This window comes from Molothrus aeneus, chromosome 29, assembly GCF_037042795.1.
Source record: "Molothrus aeneus isolate 106 chromosome 29, BPBGC_Maene_1.0, whole genome shotgun sequence".
In the NCBI taxonomy this organism is placed as follows: domain Eukaryota; kingdom Metazoa; phylum Chordata; class Aves; order Passeriformes; family Icteridae; genus Molothrus; species Molothrus aeneus.
The window spans coordinates 1,977,541-1,997,044 of NC_089674.1; the positions used below are offsets into that span (position 1 = coordinate 1,977,541).

General features: G+C 50.6%; 3 protein-coding genes across 3 annotated transcripts; all 3 read right to left on the reverse strand.

Moving 5' to 3' along the window:
- Positions 1-148: 148 nt before the first annotated feature.
- On the reverse strand, positions 149-1,430 carry LOC136567628 (protein phosphatase 1 regulatory subunit 3C-B-like). Its single transcript, XM_066567302.1, has one exon. The coding sequence runs from the start codon at positions 1,428-1,430 to the stop codon at positions 573-575; it is 858 nt and encodes a 285-aa protein (XP_066423399.1). The 3' UTR covers positions 149-572.
- A 3,295-nt stretch (positions 1,431-4,725) lies between these two features.
- On the reverse strand, positions 4,726-7,625 carry GINS4 (GINS complex subunit 4). The gene is made up of 7 exons (XM_066567303.1): positions 7,519-7,625; positions 7,344-7,430; positions 6,277-6,390; positions 5,747-5,844; positions 5,338-5,426; positions 4,916-5,006; positions 4,726-4,829 (listed from the first exon to the last, which is right to left on the reverse strand). Exons 1-7 carry the CDS (start codon positions 7,615-7,617, stop codon positions 4,733-4,735), a joined length of 675 nt encoding a protein of 224 aa, XP_066423400.1. The 5' UTR covers positions 7,618-7,625; the 3' UTR covers positions 4,726-4,732.
- Positions 7,626-8,565: 940 nt separating this feature from the next.
- On the reverse strand, positions 8,566-14,823 carry GOLGA7 (golgin A7). The gene is made up of 5 exons (XM_066567257.1): positions 14,637-14,823; positions 13,210-13,362; positions 12,425-12,526; positions 11,111-11,174; positions 8,566-9,808 (listed from the first exon to the last, which is right to left on the reverse strand). The coding sequence occupies exons 1-4, from the start codon at positions 14,745-14,747 to the stop codon at positions 11,127-11,129; spliced, it is 414 nt and encodes a 137-aa protein (XP_066423354.1). The 5' UTR covers positions 14,748-14,823; the 3' UTR covers positions 8,566-9,808; positions 11,111-11,126.
- Positions 14,824-19,504: the final 4,681 nt, after the last annotated feature.

Here is a 19,504-nt window from a genome sequence, read left to right on the forward strand (position 1 = left end):
CGTGGCGTCAGCGCGCCGCCCGCGGGGCCGCGCCCGCAGGGCCGCGCCGCTCTCCCTCCGCCGCCGCCGCCAGGGGGAGCCCGCGCGTCCCTCCCGCCGCCCGCTGAGGGCCCCGCCCCAGCCCCGGGAGGCGGACAGGAGGCAGGAGTCGCCAAACGCCGTCACTTTATTAACTCCCCGTTACAGCACCAAGCACCGCAGGCACCCCGCCGCTCCTGGCACAGTGAGCCCGCGGTGAGCTCTTCTCGGGAGCGCCAGGATGGTGCCCCCTCCCTCCACACAAGGCACTTGGGCAGCACCGGCCACCGCGGCTCCCGGCCTGGCTCAGAGCTGGCCGCGAGTCCCAGCCCGCAGCCCTGCCCCTGTCACTCCCCTACTCTCGTGTTGCCCTGAGAACCTACACGAAGGAGTTGCTTCAAGCAGCAAGAAGTGAAGAAGCTTCTGCAGCGACTGGCGGCTGCTCATGGAGCAGCAGGCCATGAAGAAGCTAACAAAAATGTGAGGAGCATCTTCTGCAGCTGACCCCTCCCCAAGGGACAGGGAGGGCACCTACATGTCCCCACACTGCCTTCCTACCAATAAGGAGCCTGGGTCTCTGAATGCCGCCAGGTCTGCAGGTGAGAAAGGACTAGAGCGGCAGCCCCAGAGGTGCCAAGATGCTCCCAGGCCCTGCTGGCGCTCTTCACAGCACAGGAGGCAGGGCGGATCAAGCCCACCTGGCAGATCTTGTAGTTCTTCCCATGGTTGTTGTCCCAGTGGGTCTTTTGTCCACACTGGAAGGAGATGCAGAACTCTGCGCCCCTATGGGAAATGGATGGTTTGGGCAGGGTAAGCTCAAAAGTGAAGATGTCCGTGTCGGCTGAGCCGTACGTGCTGTGCATGTACTGGCAAGGGATGTCCCGGAAGCTCTTCCAGCCATCAAAGGTGATGCGGACCATCACTTTCTTCTCGTACTCGATGTTTCGAACCTTCACTGTCCCTGACAGAGCACGGCCCTGGATCACACAGCTCTCCAGGCACACCAAGTTGCTGTGCAGGCTGTTCCGGAAAGCCACGTAGTTTGCAGATGGCTGTGGGAAGTCCAGCACGTACCTGCCTGCTTCCCACAGGGGGCTTTTCTTAGGTCTGAAACAGGCAAGGTCTGACAGGGCATGCTGCAAATCACAGAGGTCCTCCTCAATCTTTGAGAAGAAGCGGACAGCTGTCAGTGAGAGCCCCTTCATATCAGCAAACACAACCTGCTTCTTCTTCTGGCCCTTGGAGCCCTTGTCTCGCCGCTCCGGCTCAGGTTCTGCGCTCAGTTTCTGGTTGAGACAGGATCGGAGGGGTTTGCGGCCTCGGTTGCCCCGCAGCTCCTCGTAGGAGTTCAGCAGTTTTCGGATGGGGGGCGAATGGCTCAGGCAGAGCCGCACGGCCAGGTCCACGGGCATGGCTGGCGGGGCGACAGCCCGCCCGCTGCACACCTGGAAAAGCCTAGAGACGAACAGGGGGGGTCAGGCGGCGCGGCCCCGGCGAGCCCCCCGCCCCACCCGGCCCGGCCCCGCTCACTCGCCGCAGCTCATCGCGTCCCGCCCGCTCCGCTCCGCTCCCGCCGCGCCGCCTCCGCATCAATGGAGCCGTGGGAGCGCCCTCGGCCGGGACACCCCGCCCCGGCCAATCAGCGCCGCCCCGCGCTCCCGGCTGGCCAATGGGAACGGGCTGTGCCGCCTCGCCCCGCCCCCTGGCGGGGCCGCGCTCCTCCCGGGCCCGGCGGTGGCGGCAGCGCGTCCCGGAGAGGCGCCGGTAGCGGGACCGGCCCGGGGAGAGGGCACAGAGCGGCTCCTACCGCGCCAGGCAGGGGGAACAAAACAGAAATGGGCCCTGGGGCCAGAAAAACACGAGTGCTTTCGGAGGAGCAGCAGCTGTGCAGTATCAACACCGGGAGGGAGCTCTGGGAGAAAGGGGGGCATGTTCCTCTTACCCAGGCTTTAATATGTTCCTCTTACTTTGGATTTTAATATATTCCTCTTACCCAGGCTTTAATGGGGGAGGCTTGAATTGGTTCCATACACCCCTTCTCAGATGCTTCTCTAAAGACAGCTATTTCCAGGCTGTCCAAGAAAACCCCAGACCTCCAGCTCATGCTCTACCAGCTCAGAAGTTCTTACCCTGGATGTATGCACTGAGAAGGAAATTTGCTCACACGCAAGAGACGCTGTGGTGTCCCTGACATCTATAATCAAAATCACCCTCACTGTTCAGGTCACATGTGACTCCTTGACAGTAAAGACTGTCACCTAAAGCAGATCACCCCTGCCTTGTTCTCCTTGCTAATCTCCCCAGAGCTGTCGAGCCATTTATGTTAAGCAGCCCTGATTGTTCCTGCTGACAGCACAGATTTTCTTCAGCTCATGACACAGCTGACCGACCTCCCAATATTTCTACATGGCCTTCCATCACCACCATGTCTGAATGTCTGCAGCACAATGCAAGACTGGCCAAAGTGAGCTTGAACCCAGTGCCCAGCTGGCAAAAATATGATGCAAAAGCATGCTTTCCACACATCATCTTAGTGCAAACCCCCCAACTTCAGCCACCTGGGGTAGCCAACACAAACCTGAGTCTTCCTAGCAATGAAAGCTGTCCTGCCTTTCTCTTGCCCCCAGGAGAGCAGTTCTGGCTGAGGCAGGGACATTGCAGTTCACCATCAGTGCCCTCCCTGTGACCTCTTCCACCATCCACCTACCTTGTGTTCAGAGCTAACCACTGAGTAAACCCAAGCTATTCCCACCTGGGGGAGAGCAGAGAATAAGGAATGTATTTGCCATCAACAGCAGAACCCACGGACACTGGAAAAGCTGCCCCTACTCTTCCCATTCTCTCCCAGCAGCACACATTAAGGTGGATGCCCTGCTGTGTCTTCTCCTCCATTTAAGGACAAGCCAAACCCATCAATTTCTCAATGAAGTTGTGGACATTTCTCCTTCCCCCAGCACAGACAGAGCAGAGGTGCAGTGTGAGCAGTTCCACAGATGTTACACAGGTGTTTGGTCATGGAAGGACACACAAAAGCAAGGTGGCATTTTCAGGTGTGCCACAAGTGACTCTCACCTGGAGCCTGGCTGATCTCAGCCATCTCCACCCTCTGCCCAGCCATGAGGACACAGCTGTGTGCAAGCTGCAGAGATGAGCTACACCACAGGCACTCTGGAAACCATCAGGTCAGTTCAAGTTCAGCCCCTAGGAGAGGACAGACGCCCCTGAGGCTCACACTGCTGCAGCCATGTGACAAGTACGAGCTGTCAGGACAAGCATTCAGTCAAACTGAACAGGGCCAAGGAGAAAGGCTGCAGACGTGCCACCTGCACACTCCTCAGGCAGATCCTGTGGAGCACGCTTCCACAGCAGCAGATTAACAAGGATTTTGTCTGGAAGCTTCAGTCACCTCTGTGGAGTCGTCTGGCTGTAAATACACAATTCACAAGCCCTTCCTGGAGGGCTGTCCAGAGGAACATGCTACTGATTCCTCAGGATTAAACCCAGCCCCCTCTAAATGTCTATACTTGAAAGAATCTTCTTTACCTAAATGGATTAATTAGGAAGACTATAAACCACACATGCAAAGCCACTCACACTACAAGATGCCCTGTGTCACCCCCAGCCTTGCAGAGGAAGATGCTCCCCAGACACTCCTCATGCAGGGAAGAGAAACCCTGCCCTGAGAGCCCTTGTCTGCCCACAGCTTCTGAGCTACCACACAACACTCTGGCTTCTCCTCCAGCTACAGGAGGCCTGCATGGGACAGCACTGCCAGAGGAGCTTTTGCTTTGTGTGACCAGCAAAAATGAACTCTGTGAACTCCCCTTAGCAGTGGCTTCTGCACAAGGGAGTCTGACAGTGCAACCTAAAGGTGGTACCAGAGCCCCTCACCCTCTGCAGGGAGCATATTCACATGACACACAGCAGAAACTACTTTCTCCTGAGTCCATGACCACAGCTGCTCCATTTTAGTGATGCCACCTGCCACTGCTCTTAACCAAGGCACTGCAGCAGCTTCACACTGGAGCTTTCCAGACACTGCCCTGTGACACAGCCTGCCCTCACCCAGGAGTGCCACAGGAAGGATTGTCTGCTGGGCATGTCACAGGCAATCAGGAGCTTGAGGAGCTGTGGGGGTAGTGATGCCTCTGTGGCACAATGTCACAGACATCTTTTATGGAAAATCCTTTCCTTAGGATTTTTCCTCCTGAGAAGCTGAGAGGCCTCAGGAACAAAATGTAACCAATGGTTATCTGCTGCTGTGGAATGCAACAGGTAGATCTGGGATTGGGCTCATGCGGTTGTTTCTAATGAATGGCCAATCACAGTCCAGCTGGCTCAGACAGAGAGCCGAGCCACAAACCTTTGTTATCATTCCTTTCTATTCTTAGCTTAGCTGGCCTTCTGATGAAACCTTGTCTTCTATTCTTTTAGTATACTTTTAATGTAATATATATCATAAAATAATAAATCAAGCTTTCTGAAACATGGAGTCAGATCCTCGTCTCTTCCCTCAACCTGAGACCCCCGTGAACACGGTCACAGTGCAATCCTGTGGTACTCACCTCCAGTGCCACCATGCTCTGCCTGCCATGGACCTGGCCCTGGGAGGGGACCCAGCCCCCAGGCAGCCCCACAGGGACCCCACTGTGCTGAGGTGGGCAGGGGAGGTGCTGCTGTAGCTGCTCCTCCCACCAGGTGCTTACCTGTCCCCTCAGATGAGCTGCACAGCTCCCGAGGCCACCAGAGGGGCCACAGTTCTGTAGCGGATCAGGTGCTGGGAGCCCTCCTCCAGGTCGATGGCGTATTCCCTGCAGAGACATGGGGATGAGAGCTGCAGCCCACAGTGACACTGCCACGCATGACACCTGTGCCACACACAGAAATGCCCACCTACCTCTGCTCATCTGTCTCTGGCTCCACTAGGATGTTCTCCTGCCGCTCCAGCACCCTCAGAAACACAAAGGAGTCCAGGTTGGGCTTTGGAACTGCAAACAAAACATTGAGAGCACAAGCTCAGCCCTCACTTATGTTCCTCTGCAGAGCCCCGAGGGCTCTGACAGGTAACAAACAAACTGACAGGTGAACAAAGGGAGCACCAGACCCTCGTAACCAGATGTGTGTGCTCAGCCTCAGTGCAAGACAGGAGTTGACAGCAGCAGCATGGAACCATGCTACACCACTACCATCACATCACCTTTGCTCAACTGAGCAGCAAGTGCAGGGCTAGCCCTTACATTTGGGGCTCCCTGGAGCTTTCCCCACACCTCCACCTGCTTCTACAGTTTTCAGATTACCCTGGAGTCTGGACAGACTCACCTGACTTTAGGAGAGACACTTTCTGCAGGTTAGGTGGCATGTGTTTTAGGGCCACATTTTTCAGGTAAGCTTCTGTGTTTGCCATATACCTGAAACAAACCATTGAAGAATTGAGTTGGTTAGTCAAATACAAATCTGCAGGGAGAGTATTGACTCAAAACAAGAGTAAGAGACAGCTCCTCATCCCATGGGCACAGCCAAAAACAGGCCCTTGGCCTACCCTGGGAACTGACTCAAAGTCACCAGAGTTATTTTCAGCTCCTTTCTTGCCCACAAGGAAACCTCCTGGTAAGACACACTGATTCTTACTTCAAACTGTCTGCTCAGTCTCAGGAACTTCAGCAAAAACACACAGGTAAGTTTCTATAATCTATAAAAGGGGAGGAAGACACATTGAAAACCTACTCACTCTTTAGCAAAGGCAAACTCCTCTGGTGATAAAATGGAGGGCTCCCCTTCAGCTCGAGACTTCTCCTTCTCCAGAATGTGGGGAAAAAACTTCTCTATCTGTTATTGGAACACAACCCAAAAGAATGACACAGATCTATCTCCCAGGAGTTCAGTGTTTAAACCCCCACTCCCCACTGGATTCCCTACACGCTGCAGGAGCAGCTGCAGGCCTGCCCAAATCCCTGCTCCTGAAGTGACTGTGACACCAGCAAGCCACACAACCAGCAGGACACAGGGACAGGAGTGGGACACATCCAGCAGTGCCAGCCCAGGCTCAGATGAAGCCAGCAGCACTCACAATATTGTCATCAACACTGCTGTGATCTTCCTTTGTCACAATACCAAAGTGTGTCCAGGAAATTAATCTGAGTTACATTTCAGAGAACACACTTTAATTAAATGCTGTGCTGAGGCAGGAAGCCCTGTGCAGGTAAAAATCCCCCCTGAAATGAGCCTTTTTCACCCTCTGGGCAGCACAGCAAGCGTTACCTTCACCAGCCGACACCTCAAGTAGCTGCTGAGCACGAAACGGATCCTCTCGATCTCCATGTGATGAACACTGACCTTCAGGTCTCCTCTCTTGGCCCGTTTCAGGTTGGCTTCCTGCAAGAAAAAGCAACAAGAAATTAAAATTAAACGGTTGAAACATCAAAGAAGTAACAGAGGAAGACAAGTTTTGTACATAGAACCCACAAAACCAGACTAAGGCTGTTTGTGATGACCCAAAGCACACTGGCTCCTTTAGCAGTGTATTTTGGGTCATCAAAGGGTACTTGTGTAATTTGTGTGCTTGAGCCCCTTTCCAAGACAAGCTCGAAGAAGAAACTCAGAGAAGTTTTGTCACAGAGGAAGGGGAGCAAACGAGCCCAGCACTCCCAAAGAGCCTCAGGTGAGCAGGACCTGCCCACAGCACACCTGAGCCAGGAGCACCTGCTGTGAAAAACGCCAATCACTTGTTTTTAGAATTTTAAAAGTTTAATAGTAATAAAATGGTTATAAAAATAGTAACAATTAGAGTAATAATAATTTGGACAATTTGAATTAGGACAATATGAGACAATAAATACAAAGAGTTACAGGTACCTTTTTCTGGGCAAAATCATCCCGAAAAAGGACCCACGTTAACAGAGGATTAACCCTTTAAAGCAACAGCCTGTTGCATATTCATACACCTCATCCATGATGCATAAATTCCATTCAAACACAGGATTCTGTCTGGGCACTGTCAGCTTCTTCCTCTGAATCCTGACAGCATCGTTCTGCCCCAGCGAGGTGGGAAGAAGTTCGTTTCTCCTGATCATGGAGCAATAAATTCTCTCTCCCTGAAAGATTTAGGTGTCCTGTGGCTGCTATCTCAGTGCGAGTCCTTTCTTTAGAAAAAAAGTATCTCACATAGCATAGTTTCTATTTTAACATTTTGTTATAACCTAAAACTACATTTAACACACTATTTAAGAGAATCAATACAGCAGCATCACTTTCTAACACAACACATATAATATTGATTTTAATACTTGCGAAAAGCCAATCACAAAATACTCATTTTTCACACCTACCATATGGTCCAGCTGCTCCACAACGCACTCGATGATTTCAGGTTTACTCTCCAGCAGCTCCGGAGCAAATTTCTCATTCAGCCAGGCCTGAAAGAAAGCACGCTGTGAGTGAAACCCAGAAAATCCTCAGCTCCACAGCCCAGCCAGCCCAGCCCGTGGCTGCAGCCCGCGGTACCTGCTCCAGGCTGTGGATCAGCTGTGCTGGGGTCAGCACCAGCTCCTCGCTGTCGCCGTCCGAGTCCCCGCCGCTCGCGGCCGCCATCGCTCCCGCCATGACCCGGCCGGCCGCGCCACTGCGCATGCGCGGCATGTCCGGGAACATGGATGGGGAACGGCCCTGCGGCCGCTTGGCCAATCGGGAAACGGAGTGGGACCGCCGCTCCTCCCTCAGGCCAATCAGGAGGCGAATTGAAAAACAGCCATCTTCTTCAGCCAATCAGGGTAAAGATTGGAAAAGCCATCTTCTCTAGCCAATCAGAGCACAGATTGAAGCTGCTAGGCCAACCAGGAGGCGGATTGAAATGAAGCTTTCTCGGCCAATCACGGTGCGACTCCAGACCGCAAGCTTTTTCAGCCAATCAGGAAGCGGGTTGAACTGGCCAATCAGGAGGCGGATGCAGCCCTTTTGGCAGTCAGGTGGCTCGGGCTGCAGCCTCCTCCACCAATCAGGGAGCAGCGTCCAGCTGCAACTTCTGGGCCAATGAGGAGGTGGGCACTGGCCGTGATGGAGCCCGGACACAGACACAGGGGGACAGCCCCCAGCCAAGCACCCGGTGGCCACTGGCCCTGATGGAGCCAGAGCCATGGAACCCACACACACTGGGACAATAGCCCCCAGCTCGGGCACAGGGACACAGCCCCCAGCCTGTACACAGGGTCACTGCCCCCATCCTGGGCACAGGGACACAGCCCGGACACAGGGATACAGCCTGGACACAGGGACACAGCCCCCACCCAGCCCAGCCTGGACACAGGGACACAGCCTGGACACAGGGACACAGCCTGGACACAGCCTGGACACAGCCCGGACACAGGGACACAGCCCGGACACAGCCCCCAGCATCAGGTGGGCACTGGCCCTGATAGATCCAGAGCCATCAAGCCCAGACACAGGGACACAGCCCAGACACAGGGACACACACACAGCCCCCAGGCCAGAGATAGCCCCCAGCCCCAGAGTCACCCTGTCCCCACAGCACGGCGCTGGCAGAACACACCTGCACACAGTTTAAGAAAAGGTTTACTGATCCATCAGTACTTCTGCCAATATTGCAACAGCTGTGAAAGGCAAACACTGTTACAGTTTAGAAAAAAACCAAATTTATACAATGAAAATATTAATCAAATCTCAACCCCCCCAGTGGCTGAGGAATGAGCCTGGAGTTCCATATCCAGTATTAGCACCTGCAGCACCACCACCAACCAACCCAGCCCCTGCACCCTGCAAAGCATCTCCTCTGAACTCCTGAGTTCCTTCCACAACTGGACACTGACACTCGGCCCCTACACCAGGACACCTGGGCTCTGACACAGGAAAAGGATGGAAGAGAAGGGATTCAGCCAGCTTGGATTGTGGGGAGCTGCACTCGTGCAGGTTCTGCTGAGCAATGCACGGGGACGCTGAGGAATGCACAGCTCCACTCCTCAATGCGTGCCAGAGACAGAATTAAGAAATCCATCTTACACAGTATCTTACAGTTTGTCAAATCAATGTTTTCCTATAAATTATATGTAAGAAATCCATAAAGAAACAGTTTTACACTTCACATATTAATCAGAGAAGGGTGGGAATCATTATTTTTATTGGCTCAGCATCCACTTTGCTGTGCTCACTGTTTGATGGCTGACCAGGCCAACAACAGCACAGACACAGGGGCAGAAAAACCAGCAGGGTTAAAGTCTGGCTACAGCCCCCTCCCTCCAGGGATAACCGAGACCTTAACTCAAGGAACACTTTTGCCTTTTGGTTTTCCACAAGGATCAGCACAAGAGACGCTGCCTTGAGTCACTCCTCACTGGGAAGAGGCACTGTGTATCTCTGCACTCTTACACTGAACTGGAGGGAAATTCCCAACTTGGAGCTGGAGCTTTCCAAAGCCCAACTGACACACAGAAGGGTTTAAGAACCAGGGACAAACAGCACTGCACTTACAGGACTAAAACTAAACCTCTGTTGGGCTCAGAGCCCCATTTCTTTCAGAAGAGAACACAGCTTAACCACTTCTGCCTTTTCTTGAGGAAAAAAATAAATCCCAAACCAAACAAAAACTAAAAAGTGATCCTCTTGCTTCCAAATCTACTGGAAAGTGGATGCTGACCAGCTAGGTCACCCCCTGGGGAGCAGTTGGAGGAAGTTAGTCCTTGTAGTAGATGGCACTGTGGATCTGGCAGCAGAGAAAGGAATGATGCTCTAAAGTAGGAGGTAGGGGAACCTTGGTACAGCAAGTCCACCGCTGAGCTATCATCTAGGAAGGAAGTTCCATATGGTTAGAAACTCCTCCTAAGTCAAACCAAAAGCTCCCCTACACAAACCTTTCTGCAGTTACCATGTGCTGTGGTGAGCAGTGGGAGCAGAATCCAGAGCTCTCGATTCCATTTGTCCAAACAAAAAATAAATTTTTTTACTATTTGCTTCTTTTACCATAACAGGCATAAATATTTCCCACTCTTTTCTGCACTCTTTTTACTATTTGCTTCTTTTACCATAACAGGCATAAATATTTCCCACTCTTTTCTGCAACAATCTGGACTTGACACTCCCATCCCAGGGCCTGCAGAGCACCTAACACAAGGGAGCCAGTCCCAAAGTCAGCTTTCCACAAGCTGACAGTAATTTTGGTGGTCTATATTGGATACAATTAGCATGAGCCCCTGTCACTGTTATATTTTCTGAAAAATCTCTTTGCCCAGGACTTTGCTCCTCGGAGGCTGAGAAGCCTCAGAGAAAAAATGAAAACAGTAATTATCTGATTTGCTTCTCCTGTGTTTTGCTGCTTTGGAATGTGGTTGGACATTGTGATTGTTTCATTGGTTTCACGTGAATTGTTTTTACTTAATGACCAATCAGTGTCAAGTTGTGTCAGGACTCTGGAAGGAGTCACGAGTTTTTAATTAATATCTTTTAGCCTTCTATAAGTATCCTTTCTCTGTTTTTAGTATAGTTTAGTATAGTATTCTTTTCTATAATATAAATCATAAAATAATAAATTAGCCTTCTAAAAACATGAAGTCAAATTCATCATTCCTCCCTTCAATGGGGACCCCCAAAAAAAAAAAATACCCAAAAACTACCACAAGCCCCAGTCCTGCAAAAACCCCTCACTTTGTGAGAGCAGCATCAAGAGAGCTGAGAGCCTCTCAGCAGAGCTTCTCAAAGCTGCTGGGCTCTCCTACCTCCAAACATCACAAGTAAAGACATCAGCATGATAACCAGAACAGCAGCCAACTGAAAAACTGCAACAAAAAGTCTCTGTATGCTGGAGTACACCCAGGGACAGAGCCCATTTTTACTGACCTGAGAAGAATTTTGGACATGATATAGCACAAGTTAGCATAGTTACATAATCAAGACTCAAATTTCTCCTAGGTTAAGCAACATCCTGCCCAGTACTGATATTTTTACTTTCAAGAAGAGCTGGTCCACACAGGATTTATGTGAACAGTCTTTGATTATGTACAAGGGTGGGATAAACTCTCAGCATGACAGCATCCAATCCTCTGAGCACAGACAGATGTTGAGACTGATTTGAGATAAAGGTAACACATACCTGAGATTCCACAGTTTTATCTTCCACTGGTCAAACCTCTGTCTTCATAAATGGTAATTTCAATCTGCACAGAAAAGCTGTTAGGGAAACACACTACAGAGAAACTATGAAAGCATACCTAGAAAAAGGCAGAACAACATTAAGATGATGGGACTTTTGATACATTAGCTGTTTAAAGGCAGGTCCCAGAGCTCCAATGCAAAGGGAACAATCTATGTGAGATGCCTCATCAGGTAAGAGCACTGGCTCCCAGCCCAGGAACTCAGTGTGGGTTTGAGCCTTGACCCCCTGCTAAATTTTGGGGAAGGCTGTGCACCAAGCAAAAAAAAAAAAAAGTTAACACTGCTAAAAAGTCACCTACCAAACTGAAAATGCTTTTAATCAAGTTGAATGTTGAAGGTGTATGCACAATGGAAAATACACTGAGAAAAATGAGTCACGTGGGTGACAGCTCTGAGCTATTTGGACAAGGACACAGAAAACCCAACTGCAAGGAATTAACATTATCATCCATTGGGTTCCAAGTTGCTGTGGTTTCAATATTTTCAAAGAAAAGATGTGTTACTCATAATACTTCCCCATTTGCTATGAGAGGTCTTTAGAACTTCAGGCAATAACCACATGAAATGTCTGGTACAGCAAGCCCACTAGAAAAGAAGTTTCATTTGGTTAGAAACTCCTCCTAAGTCAAACCAAAAGCTCCCTTACACAAACCTTTCTAGGCAGGACTTGCCTTGCCTTGCAGGCATTTCTCTTAACAAGTTTTTATTCAGAAAAGCATTAAATGAGACCTTAACTTTGAGGATACTACAGTGGAATTTGACCATAGGTGGATGCTGTACCTGGTGGCGAGGGGTGACAATGAGAAGTGGGGCAAGTTCTTCCTCCAGAGGGGGAAGTGTGGCTCAACAGCTGAAGAAAAAGGGTTGAAATAAGCCACACTAGAAGCAAGAGCAAGTGCTGGGCTTGCAGTGATGTTTGTATGTCAAAATCTTCACCAGAACCCGAGCTGAGGGTTGCACATTAACAGCCAGGTCTTGTTCTCACAACATCAATTTCTGTCCTATCAACATAGTCAGAAAACCAGAATTTCTGGAGGTTACTGGAATAGAGGAAGGATCTTGAGTCACTAAGGTCAGGTTCCACATCTTCATGGGCTCCCCACGTACCAAACCTTAACACACCAAAGCCTGACTGGGGACCAGGACACAACAAAGAGCAACAATCACTGATTCTATATCCCAGATCAAGCATGAGCAGAGGTGCCTCACTCAGACACACCAGGAGACAACATCAGAAGGCACAGAAGGATACAACTCTTAATCCTCTTTCAATGGGGTCTGTCAGCAGAAGGCCCTGAGGAGCGTAGATCTTCTCATTCTGTTCCTGAATGAACTTAGCAATTTTCTTTAGAACCTGGGAATGAAACAGCACAGAAGTCACAGCTGTGGCAGTGTGAGCACTGACACACAACTGCTCTGGTGGATCCACGGGGCAGCATTCAGGGTGACCCCCATGGCACCCAAACCAGCATGTCTGAGGTACACTAATACATTATATTATATTCTATTAAAGAATGCTGTATTAAAACTTCCTGAATGAACTTAGCAATTTTCTTTAGAACCTGGGATTGAAACTACACAGAAGGCACAGCAAGGCCAAGGTGAGAACTAACACACAACTGGTCTGGTGGCTCCACAGGGCAGGATTCAGGGTGACCCCCACAACCCAAACTGAGCAGTACCAGCATGTCTGAGGTACATTAATACATATTCTATTAATTCTATATATTGTATTATAGGAATATTGTATTATAGGAATATTGTATTATAGGAATATTAATCTTCCTGAATAAACTTAACAATTTTCTTTAGAAGCTGGTAATGAAACAGCACAGAAGTCACAGCTGTGGCAATGAGAGAACTGACACACAACTGCTCTGATGGCTCCACAGTAACCCCCATGGGACCCAAACTGAGCAGTACCAGCATGTCTGAGGTACATCTGCACAGAATCTGCACCAAAACATTGCAAGCCACAGAAAAGCCACCAAGAACCAAGTGCTTGCCTGCAGGATGGAGGGGGAAACAAGCTCATACCTTTTCATAGTGTGTCTCCATGCACAGGAAGATGGTGTAGGCAGTCAGGCAGGCGAGACAGCCCTCAAGGTAAGATTGGCCCCCAAGTTTTTCAGCTTCTGCATAGAGGTTGTTCAGTGTCCGGACCGTCTCCTCAAACTGCTGCCTGTCAATCTGCAGGAAAAGCAAGTGAGGGTGTCAGGAGAACACTGCAGAACTCACCAGCACCCTTGGACACCCAGCTCCACCCAGGGATCACCTGTGCTGTGCTCAGAGCCTGGAACACACAGAGTTACAGAGCTGCAGCTCTGTGTTAGACACTGCACTGTGCTCAGGCTGAGTGAATTCAAACACAACAGGGACACAAAACTGTGGTGTTTGTGAGGTCTTCAGGATGAGGTGAGAGATGAGAATCTGACTCTGTGTTCTTAGAAGGTTGATTTATTATTATATTACATTATATTATGCTATACTAAAACTATACTAAAGAAAGAAAAAGGATACAGACAGAAGGTTTAAAAAGAATGAATAATAAAAACTCATGACTGACTCTTCAGAGCTGATGGTGATTGGTCATTAAGTAAAAACAATTCAATGAAACCAATCAAACAATCTCCAGACTACATTCCAAAGCAGCCAAACAGAGGAGAAGTAATCAGATAATTATTATTTACATTTTTCTCTGAAGCTTCTCATCTTCCCAGGAGAAGAAATCCTGGTGAAGGGATTTTTCAGAAAGGATGACACAAAGCCATTCAGAGCAACATGCCTGAGCAAATGTGCAATTCAACTGGGAAAAAAGCGGAATTCACACACATTAAAATGAATGTGTTAAATCACACTAAAATGGTTAAAATGAACAGGAGCAGAGTGGAGGGACACTCCACACCCACAGTGCATTGGTGCTGCTGCAGTGCTGACCAAACACACTCACAACACAGAAACAGGGAAGAGAGAAAAGCCAACCAGAGAACGAAAATAGGGTAGGAAGGCGTGTTTGTTTGTCTGTCACCCTAAGATACCACCTCTGATAGCGCTGACCACAAGGAAAATACTTGGGACAGCATTTGGTACTCGGGACAGCATTTGTGAGGCCGCTAAGCGGGTTGGGCAGGATTTCAGGGGAGAGGACAATGCCATCACTGAGAGCACAGAGCCGGCTCTGCTCTCATAGACACAGCGAGTCCATTCTGCTCTACCGCTGCACACCAGCCGCCTTCCCCAGCACCGACCACGGCCCGGGGACACCGGGCAGGAACCGCACCGGAACGGCCCCGGTCAGAGACTGGCGCAGGAGCTGCCACCCCCCCTCGGACAAGCCGCGGAACCGGCTCCGACCGAGGCAGGGCACCTGCGAACGCCCCCCGAGCGCAGGCCCGTGAGGCCCGGCCCGGCCCTGCCCGGTGTGCGGGCTCCGTGCGCCGCGCCCGCCGCCAGCCCCGCCTCACCCGGTTCTCCAGCTCGGCCGGGAACTTGCTCTGGAACTGGCAGCGCGTCCCTCCGCTGTAGTCGCGCTGGATGAACACCTTGCCCGACACAGGCGCCTGCTGCGGCCTCATCGCGCCGCCGCCCGCTCCCGTCCGCTCCGCTCCCGTCCGCTCCGCCGCCCGCCCCGCGCACTTACGGCTGTCGCAAAACCGCCGCGGCTCCGGCTCAGGGCGGAAGTGCCGCTAGGCGCCACCAGGCGCGGCAGTGCGCAGACGCAGCCTCGGAGGCCGCAGAACGGCAGGAGAGCGCATGCGCAAAAACGCCCGTATTCTATTGGACGCACCGCTCACCTCAGCTCACGTAACACCCCCCCCCGGCCGTACTTGGTACCGCCCAGGCCCACAGGCAGCGGCCCGGTGCCCGCCGCTGTACCGGGACAAGACGTTATCCCGGCGCCCGGTGCTATCCCGGGGCCCAGCGCTGTCCCGGCGCCCATAGGGACCGGCGCCTGGCGCTATCCCAGGGTTCAGCGCTATCCCGGCGCTTGGCGCTTTCCTGGCGGCTCCCCCCGCCCGTACTTGGTACCGCCCGGGCCCTCAGGCACCGGTGCCTGGCGCTGTCCCGGGGCCGGGCGATATCCCGGGACACGGGGGCCGGTGGCGGCCCGGTAACCTTTGCCCAGAGCTCCGGGCGGCAGCGAGAGCCTGGACAGAACTGTAATGGCCAATCAAGGCCTAAAACCTCCATGCAAGTGAAGGATCCAAACAGAAACCAATCCAAAGGCACAAAAAACAGGATAAAAAGTGGCTCCTGACCCACTGAAGCCGTGCCTCTCCATCTGGGGCACCGGGGACTGAAAAGAAAACCCAGCGCCAGTGCTGCAGCATCCTCAAAGGAATGCTCCTGCTCGGCCCGGGCCCCCTTGCTTTAGGCCTTTCTTTTTTTATAATAAATGCTGAAAATCACCTTTGCTTTAGGCCTTTCTTTTTTTTATAAGAAATACTGAAATCACTTTAGTACCAGGAACCTGCTCCTGTTTTTACCAGCTTGGGGACCCACCTGTGAGGAACCCGTGACCTCCCCCAAGTGAAGCGAGCCAGCCTGGATAGAACTGTAATGGGCAAATTAAGGCCTAAAACCTTCATGCAGATGAAGGATCCAAAAAGAAACCACCAAAGGGTTGGAAAAGGGTTGGAAAACCAATCCAAGGGTTGGTACATTTCTGCTGAAAAGAAAACCCAGTGCTGCAGCATCCTCGACGGGAACGCTCCTGCTCAGCCTGGGCCCCCTTGCTTTAGGCCTTTCTTATTTTTATAATAAATGCTGAAATCACTTCAGTACCAGGATCCTGTTCCCGTTTTTATCAGAGCCACGGGCAAATCCAAGGTGTTGAGCAGCCGCTGATGCCTCGCTCTTCATGGGCATGGTGTTTTCCAGCCTGACCAAGCATGGACACTTGTGGCTCTTAGAGGAGACAAACACTTTGAATCAGAGTCTTTCAGTAGAGATGCAAGAGGACAAATCAAATTTACAGACGTGGCTTAGACTGGGAGATAAACTCGCAAAGCCAATTTGTGTCATTTCATGGGCTTGAAAGATTCTAAGTCAGAGGTCCCTGTATCGCTTGAATTAGGTTGGGACAGGGATATTCTGGAAAGCCAGATCTGGAGAAATTTTTATTCAGGGCATTTGAAATTGAGTAGGAGCCATCCAGCATTTCTGTAATAAATAATTATTCTCTCTTAAATAAAATAATTATTGTCTCTTAAATAAAATATTCCAGAACACAAGCTTCCACACGACAAAGAAAAATATGAATACCTGAAAATGGATATATCTATCTTGTAGTAAATATTCAGGAATAGGATTTCATATGTGTATCAACAGAGAAAGTGAGACTTTCAAAGGGTGCTGCTTTCAGAAGAAAAATTAAAAAAAAAACAACATAAGGAAGATCTAAGTAGCACAAAAAAATGAAGTTTTGTTGTTTGGTTTTTTTTTGTGTCTACCAGTTTGTGCTATCAACAAGGTTATCAGTTTTATTGTCTGAACAGGAGCAGATTGCAGGGTTTGGAAGTGGCAGCTCCATGTCCTGACAGCTCAGGTGACCCCCCTGGGATGCTCCCAGCACCCTGCCATGCGTGGGGCTCCCCAGGCACCCCAGCTTGTGCTGACTGTGAATCAGGCAAGCAGCAGCTTCTTCCTGGGCTGCCTGGAATCCTGACACAAGGAGCCACCAAGACTCAAACCCGAGGGCTCTGCAGCGCCTTTTGTGCCCTGCAAGCCAAAAGCAGCAAGAAGACCTTGGCAGCAGTGAGTGAGTTAATGGCTGGACTCAGTGATCCTCGAGGTCTTTTCCAACCTTAGTGATTGTGTGATTCTGAGGCTATTTTGGCAGAGGGATAAGCCCCTGGCTCCCACTGCTGAGCTCAGCTGCCAGAAAAGTTCCCCGGGAAGTAGCACAATCTTTGTTTGGTCATTAAAGCAGAAAAAGAGAGAGGGAATCTGAGGAAATGCTTGAAACGATTAGGTGATCTTAACTCTAAGGAGCTAAACAAATGCAAAGCAATTCCCCCCTCAGCCCCTCGTGCTGCTGTAGAATGTAATCTCATTTCTAAACACACAATTACAGAAAATAAAAAGAAAAGAAAAGAATAATTAATTTCTGCTTCCTCATGCAAATCCTCTGACCAATCATTTAGGGATCAGGGGCAATTCAGCTTCTTGTGCAAATTCCAAACTGAAGGCCTGAAAAAAACAAGTGAATGGATTTACTTTTCTAAGAACCAGAATTAACAAAGGTTCCATTTTCCATGGTTATGTGCCTGGCCAGACAGCCCTTGCTGACAAGCTCTCAAAAAACATGTGTTGGCCTGTTGAAAAGGCCCCAGTGTTGACTGACAGACAATTGAAGTGACAAATTGTTTCATTGTACTTGGCAGGGAGAGCGCTGTATTAGATAATTATGGCGAGGAGGGAAGCGACAGGTCACAGGTCAGAAGACACGTCTGACCCTGTTTTCTGAAAGCCCTGAAAGGAGCCCATGCCCTTCAGGGAGAGCAGCGTGATGCTGGAGCTGCTTCTCCTTTCCGTTGTGCTGATTAGGAGCAAATGGAGTGGGGATGAGCTGGCTCTGTTCTTGCCCCAGTCGTGGCTCCCAGGATGGGCTCCCAGGATGGGTGTGTGGCTCCCAGAATAGGTGTTCAGCACCCAGGATGGGGGTGTGGCTCCCAGGATGGTTGTGTGGCTCCTAGGATGGGTGTGTGGCTCCCAGGATGGGCTCCCAGGACAATTGTGTGGCTCCCAGGATGGATGTGTGGCTCCCAGGATGGGCTCCCAGGATGGGTGTGTGCCTCCCAGAATAGGTGTGCAGCTCCCAGGATGGGTGTTCAGCACCCAGGATGGTTGTGTGGCTCCCAGGATGGGTGTGTGGCTCCCCAGCAGCACCCAGCACCCCTTAATAAATAAAAATAATAAATAAGCCCAGCACCCCTTATTAATAAAATGGCTCCAGGGGCCCAGAGCATGGGCAGCTGCCTTCACTGCCACCTTTTGAGCAGCACCAGACCCCTGTGAGCACCTCAGCAGTCCATGTTCTGAACTGGCAGGAAAAAGCACCAAGAAAAGGCCCTGAGTCCTGTCCCAGGCACTTGGGCACCTTCCTTTGCCAGCCTGCAAACACCAGCCCAGCCCTGCTGGGGCCTGGGTTTTTTTTGCAGGCTACAACAGAGTACAACTAATAGTTATTGCAGCTTCTCTCCTGCCACAGAAATAAAATATGGCATGGAATCACAGCACAGCTACTCCATTGAGAGCAATGCTACACCGAGTAATACCAATAATTCAAAACAGATGAGCCAAAGGCTTGAGCACTATGGGCTCAGTATCCCAGTCTGCCCTGACCCCTGGAATTCGCTGAAAGTTACCTTGAGACTCGCCAGAACTCTTTTGTAACTTCTGTGAGGGTTATTTATTGCAAAGTCATAAATATTTGCTATGGATTTTCTCCATCAATCTACAAAATGAATTAGGTTAGAAAAAAATGTATGTACTTGGATTTTGGGCATGTGTTTCCCAGGCAGGGGAGAAAGCATTGGATCTCCATTGTGTAGAAGACAGGCTGCTGCAGAGCTTTGGGCTCTGCTGCCTGCACTAATTAATTCCCTTCCACAAACAGTTTAAAAATGCACAGTACAGTTGAGAAAGGGGGAAGGGAGGAAAGAGATTCTTCTTGAAATCTCTTTTAAAATCTTTCATAAAATTATTTATGGGGAAAGGAAAATTCTCCTTCCCTCCCCTCCCTCCCAGACACCCTGCCAGTCCATTAAAACCCTGAAACTGAGAGGCAGCATCTTGTGCCCCAGGGAATCAGCCTTCAGTCAAAGTCTACCTCAGGAGCCAGCACTGGCAGCTGGATGTGGCCATGGAAGGAGAGTGCCCAGGCTCCTCTCTCTTTCCATCCCAAGGCAAAACTGTCTTGGGGAAAAGCCACCCCATTTTCTCACTGTTAAAAAGAGGAGGGAGAGCAGGACTTGCCTTGCTTTGCAGACATTTCTCTTAACAATTTTTTTTTCAGAAAAGCATTTAAATGAGACCTTAACTTTGAGGATACTACAGTAGAATTTGAGCACAGGTGGATGCTGTACCTGGTGGTGAGGGGTGACAATGAGAAGTGGGGGAAGTTCTTCCCCCAGAGGTTGGTCAGGCACTGAACAGGCTCCCCAGAGCAGTGGTCCCAAGCCTGCCAGAGCTCAAGTGTTTGGACAACACTCTCAGACACAGGGTGGGGTCCTCAGGCACATGAGCAGAGCCAGGAGTTGGACTTTGATGACCCTTGTGGGTCCCTTCTAATTAAGCCTCCAGGATCCTGCACCTTTTCAGGCACTGT